At 31.4% G+C, this 6,185-nt stretch overlaps 1 protein-coding gene across 1 annotated transcript; it reads left to right on the top strand.

Moving 5' to 3' along the window:
* The first annotated feature begins 253 nt into the window (after positions 1–253).
* Positions 254–3,297, top strand: LOC103495883 (zeatin O-glucosyltransferase-like). Its single transcript, XM_051089414.1, has 2 exons — positions 254–1,161; positions 2,609–3,297. The coding sequence occupies exons 1-2, from the start codon at positions 309–311 to the stop codon at positions 3,145–3,147; spliced, it is 1,392 nt and encodes a 463-aa protein (XP_050945371.1). The 5' UTR covers positions 254–308; the 3' UTR covers positions 3,148–3,297.
* Positions 3,298–6,185: the final 2,888 nt, after the last annotated feature.

Below are 6,185 nucleotides of genomic sequence, written 5' to 3'. Positions count from 1 at the left end.
TCTTCACCACTCATTACATGCCAAAGTATGCATACATGTCATCAATAGATTAGGTAGTTTTAATTGAACATATAACTTTGTCATTGCCAAGATGAATTGATTAATATTTTCCAAATCCTTCAAGGATATGGACAATGCACATGTAAGCCAATTACAATTAAAATTAATGAAAAATTAACTTCATTCCCTTGGGGTATATGCATATAAAACCAATCAAAACACAAAACACCATTTCTCTCTTCACCACCACCTCCATTATTTATAGATACAACCTTCTCTCGACCTTTTACCAATACCAACTCACAATCATGACTGAAGACGGCCAAGTGGTGGTCGTCATGGTGCCACTGGCGGCACAGGGTCATCTCAATCAGCTCCTCCACCTCTCCCGCTTTATCTCGGCCCGCAACATCCCCGTCCACTACATCGGTGCCACCACCCATAATCGCCAAGCCAAGCTCCGCATCCATGGATGGGATCCATCGGAGCTCGCCAACCTCCATTTCCACAGCTTCTCCATCCCTCCTATTCCATGTCCTCCGCCCGATCCCACGGCGGAGACCAGGTTCCCCGCCCACCTCATCCCTTCGTTTCGAACCGCAGCGACCCACCTCCGCGGCCCTCTCAAAAATCTCTTACACTCCCTCTCTCCACATTCAAGAAGAATCATTGTGATTCATGATTCCCTAATGGCATCAACCGTTGAAGATATTGACTCCATACCAAACGCTGAGTCTTACAATTTCCATAGTGTGTCAGCCTTTGCAATGGCAATTTATGATCTTGAACAAGATCAACAAACAAAAGGCATGGAAAGTTCCATAGTTAAGGATCTTGATATTCCATCTCTTGATGGGTGTTTCACTCAAGAGTTTTGGGAGTTTGTGGAATTGCAATTTGGAGGTCCAAGAAAGTTCTCTGGGAATCTCTACAACACTTGCAAGACTATGGAAGAGCCATATTTAGAGATCCTTCAAAGAATCAACCATGAGACTAAGCATTGGGCTATTGGTCCATTCAATCCTTTGGAATTGAGCTCATCAAGCCACAATATTCACCCTTGCTTGGAGTGGTTGGATCAACAAAAGGCTAATTCTGTAGTCTATGTTTCCTTTGGGACTACCACCGCCTTGGAAGACGAGCAAATCGCTGAAATAGCAAGTAAGGGTGTACTTAGAAATTAAAATACATTTTTGGTTATTTAGTTTTATTTTAATCATATTTAGAATAAGTTTTGTTGTTAATACAATTGCATTTTATTCTTTTCTTAACATCTACCCTAAAACTATTTGATGTAGAGTCAAAAGATATTTGTATGGTATAATCATTTTTATTTGTGATCAAAAATCAGATAGTTTCTCGTTTAGTAACTATTTCGTTTTTTTAATTTTGCTTTTAAAAGTTAATTCTATTTTCTATTTCGATCTCATAATGATTAGCATATTTCTTAAATATAATAGTTGAATTATTAGCTAAATTTCTAAAATACTACTCTTTTTCAGTTTTCAAAAATTTAGCTTTCTTTGTTAAACCATTAATAGAACGTACCTAAATAACAAGTGAAAAAAATGAGAGACAGAAGTAGTATGAGTAAGGTTAGTTCACATAAACAAAAATAAAAACAAACTAGTTTCTTAATTATTTAGATTTGTTTTTGAACTAGAGTTGGTATTATGTATTCCTCGATCTTATCAAACCTTTATTTAAGTTGGTTAATGTTCGATGTTGTGTATGTACCTTCGTTCCTATCAATTTAGAATATTTAGTTTGAAATTTTGTTCCGTCTTTTTCCCAAACATTGTTGAGTTAGCGATTTTTCAAGTATTATTTAAATTTTAGTTATTTTTCTTTCCCTAAAAGAATTAGGAAAAAGGACACTTTTTTTCTTGTCCTCTATGTTTGGATTTAATGTCATCTGTTGCTAGCTTTTAGAACCCTATATTTGTAGTCATTATTGTTTGAATTTGGTTTTAATATTTTAGTCTCAACGTGTCAAAATATTACAACTTTACTCTTCACATTTAAGTTATGTTCAATCGAGTTTAGAGGTTTTAAGATTCATTTTTGACTCCCATTTGTCACTTGATACTATCTTTTAATTTTAGTTTTTTTTCTTTTTTAATCTCTATTAACTATTTAAAATAAATATAAAATAAAATTTTAAATTTAAATTTAATATAGTGAAAAAATGGTGAAACTTAATTAATTTTAATTATTTTAAAACAACTCATATAGATCATATATTACACTATAGACAAAACGTGAAGCATCTAGAGCTCTTTGGAAAGACTTCCTACATGTTTGTAAAAACACTTGTTTTCACTTATAAACATTTATTTAAACCTTTAGAATGACAACTAAAACACGATCTTAGGGAAAAATGGAAGTTGCAAATGTATGTCTTAAGCACCAAATTGAAATAAATTATAATATTTTAAAACTAAATTTATAAAACCTAATATTTGTAAATAAATTTGAGAATAAATAGAAATTAAATTCAAAACATAGGGATTGATGTCACATCATTCATTTAAATACAAAAGAAAGGGAAAATCATGTCAACCTCTCCTCCCTTTCCTTTATATTAGCATTATTATTACTATCGTAGGTGGATTGGAAAGAAGTGAGCAGAAGTTCATATGGGTATTAAGAGATGCAGACAAAGGAGACATCTTCAACGGAGAAGTTAGAAAATGTGAGCTACCAGATGGCTTTGAAAAACGGGTGAAAATGGAAGGGAAAGGGTTGGTGGTCCGAGACTGGGCGCCACAGTTAGCCATTCTAAGCCATGATTCGACAGGAGGGTTCGTGAGTCATTGCGGGTGGAACTCCTGCATGGAGACCATAACCATGGGGGTTCCAATGGTAGCATGGCCGATGCACTCTGACCAGCCGAGAAATGCTGTGTTGATGACGAAGGTGCTCCGAGTCGGTTTGCTCATAAGGGAATGGGCTCAACGAGATGAGCTTGTAATGGCAACAACAATTGAAAAGGCAGTGAGAAAGCTTATGGCATCAGAGGAAGGTCATGAGATGAGGAAGACGGTGGAGGAGCTCGCCGTTGTCATGCGACAAGCGGTAGAAGAGAATGGAGTATCTCGAGTGGAGTTTGATTCTTTCATTTCTCATATTACAAGAGATGTTTAATAAAGAAAAATAGTTAAAGTGAACTATTTCAGACCTTTTTCTAGTAATACTACAGATATTTAACATGTTATAAATTTTAATGTTTTAAAATAGATTAATATTCGTAAATATAATAAGATATCAAAACATTTACCGTCCCTTTAACAAAATCTATAAAGTCGACCATTTTTTTAAGATATTCTAGGTTTGCCTTTCTTTTCTATCTTTTTTCTTCTTTTCTTCTACAATTTTTTTTCTTTTCATCGTCTTTCTTCTCTTCTTCTTCTACAATTTTTTTTTCCTTTCCGTCGTCTTTCTTTTCTTCTTCTTCTGCAATTTTTCTTTTATATTTTTTTCAAATCATGATTGTTTTGAATCAATCATAAATCTTTTGTAATTATTTTTCAAAGTGCTATTTAGTTCAAAATTTTGCACCAAATATAAAAGATTTTGAAAAATATCATTAGAATATTAGTATACGTAAATCTAAATGATCGTGTACCAAAGAATCTTTAAAAAAAATCGTTTAGATTTGGATAGCCAAATCTAAACAATTGTGTACACAAATCTAAATGATTGTGTAACCAAATCTAAACGAATCGTGTACTAAATAATCTTGAAAAAAATCATTTAGATTTGAGTAGTCAAATCTAAACAATTCATATACCCAAATCTAAACGATCGTCTAAAATCTAAATGATCGAGTACCAAAGAATCTTGAAAAAAATCATTTAGATTTAAGTAGTCAAATCTAAACGATCATGTATCCAAATCTAAATTATCATGTAACAAAGAATCTTTAAAAAAAATCGTTTAACTTTGGTTGTCAAAACTAAACGATCATACCAAAGAATCTTAGGAAAAATCAAAAAATCGTTGGGAGATATTGATATACGATCATTTAGATTTTCGGTAGCCAAATATAAACGATCGTGTAGCCAAATCTAAACAACCGTCCAGCCAAATCTAAACTACCACATATATTACACAAGCGAGTGGTCAATTAATCGTGTGTTGATTTGGGCATTTTTTGTATTTTTCATTGAGGACCTATGGGTTTTTACCATTTTCGAAATTGTTATATACAATGTAAATATTTTGTCAATTTGTTATATTTTTTTATAAAAAAAAAACCCTTTAAAATATAGCATTTTGAAATTCTAAAATTTTTTACTTTCATGGTGATTTTAAAATATATATCATCTTTACACAAGAAAATTAAAAGGTAAATTATAGTGGATAGCCTCAACACATTGTTTTAGAATTTTGTAGATATGGTAAAAAATTTATTCGTTAAAATACTCAACATTTTAAATTTGTTATTATTGTCAAACTACCTTTCACTAACTTATTTCTTCTCCCCTTTCTAATATTCTAATCATTCCTTATTTCCTCTCCCACTTTTCAAGGTCTTAATCATTCTTTCTCTTACGAAAAAAATAATTTGTTTCTTTAATAACGTACATATTTCTTCTTCCTTTTTTTAAGTCCTAATCATACTTTCTTACACAGAAAAAATCATTTGTTCTTCCTTGTTTCCCCTTATGGTAGATTACAATCGGTGTAAGAAATTGGTAAGTGAGTTTTCATCATCACTTTTTCCTTCTTCTTTTGCAAATTGCTCATATGAAGATTTTTTAAGTTTTGTTTATTGTTTTATTTGCTTTTTACTTTGGTTTTGTAGCGGGCGTACTATTATTATGCATCCATGAATTCTTGTCTTTTATATTGTATAAATCTTAATTTTAGGGTTTCAATGTTACATTAATTGCAATATAAAATATAATGGATACTGATTAGAGTAATTTAACTTTATTTGTGATTGTCGTTCTCTCTACTTTCTCCGATGATTTTGTTTCAAATGATTTTATTTTATTTTTCTATGTTGGTTCTATTTTGGTTTTATTTTATATATCAGTTTTATATATCAGTAGTGTGATGTACTTATATTATATGTATTAGTTAACTAATATACTTACTACCTATTGTTGTTATGTTTAAGGTGGCAGTAATTGTTTTTCATATTGGTCAATGGGATGAGCGACAGTGCTATGTGAATTACAAAATAGTGTTTTGGTTGATGCAATAATGTCGTTTGATTCTTTGGTGAACTTGATACGTACTAAAACTCAGGTTAACAATTAAATCTATTATTGTCAACTTTGCATGGTAATGAGCTTCATTTCCAAGGTTCCTTTCAATATTAACCCATTTCAGTAAATTGAAAATGATTCATTCAATTAAATTGATCATGTATACAAATCAATGCATCATCAACAAGATATCGTGTATAAAACGTATAATATGGAAGTGCACTAGCGAAGTATGTTATGTGTATTAGCAGAACCTCAAATATATCAAGTGAATTTAATCAATTGAGTATATCAATAAACATCGAAAGTGTACCAACAGTATATCAAGAATATCAAACATATAATTGCATCAAACGTATTAAATATGACAAGTGTATCAGTGAAGTATAAAAAAAAATTATTAGTAATGTATCAAATGCATCAAACTTATTAAGTGTATTAAACTCATCTAGTGTATGAACCCCTTTTTTATTTAATAAATAAATTTAAAAAAAAGAACACTAATTCTCAACGATACAAACTCTCCAAGAGAGCTAAACTCAACGCAACCGAATTAGCATACAAATGTATTAGTTACCATGAAGCATATGGTTTGAATCCTTGTATCCCAATTCTACTAAGAAAAACTCAACAAATGAAATAAGATAAACAAATTAAACCTTAAAGACGAAGGGATATAATTTGGAGCAAAGCACAAAACCAATGAGAAACAAAGAAAACAAAGAAATAGACAAAGGCAAAACAAGAGCCTGAGAATATCACCAAACCAACCAACAAACTATAAACCCTAAACAACAAAGAAATAGCAGCATAAAAGAGCATAAGAAACAACACAAAAACCATAAACAACCCACTAAAAACCACACTCAAGGCGAACAAAAACATTCAAAAAGGGCACCGCGAAACCTCTCTGATAGATCAAAAAAACAAGAATAACAAAAGAATTGAAGAACCGAACAACAAACA

The sequence above is a fragment of the Cucumis melo genome, chromosome 8, assembly GCF_025177605.1.
Source record: "Cucumis melo cultivar AY chromosome 8, USDA_Cmelo_AY_1.0, whole genome shotgun sequence".
In the NCBI taxonomy this organism is placed as follows: Eukaryota; Viridiplantae; Streptophyta; class Magnoliopsida; order Cucurbitales; family Cucurbitaceae; genus Cucumis; species Cucumis melo.
Note: the sequence above shows the minus strand (reverse complement) of the source record. Positions and strands in the feature narration are given on the sequence as shown.

What these genes read in the sequence shown, in the direction of transcription:
- LOC103495883 (XM_051089414.1), top strand. Translation starts at nt 309, where the DNA reads ATGACTGAAGACGGCCAAGTGGTGGTCGTCATGGTGCCACTGGCGGCA. An exon ending in GCAAATCGCTGAAATAGCAA is followed by an intron (nt 1,162 to 2,608) that starts GTAAGGGTGTAC and finishes TTACTATCGTAG; the next exon opens with GTGGATTGGAAAGAAGTGAG.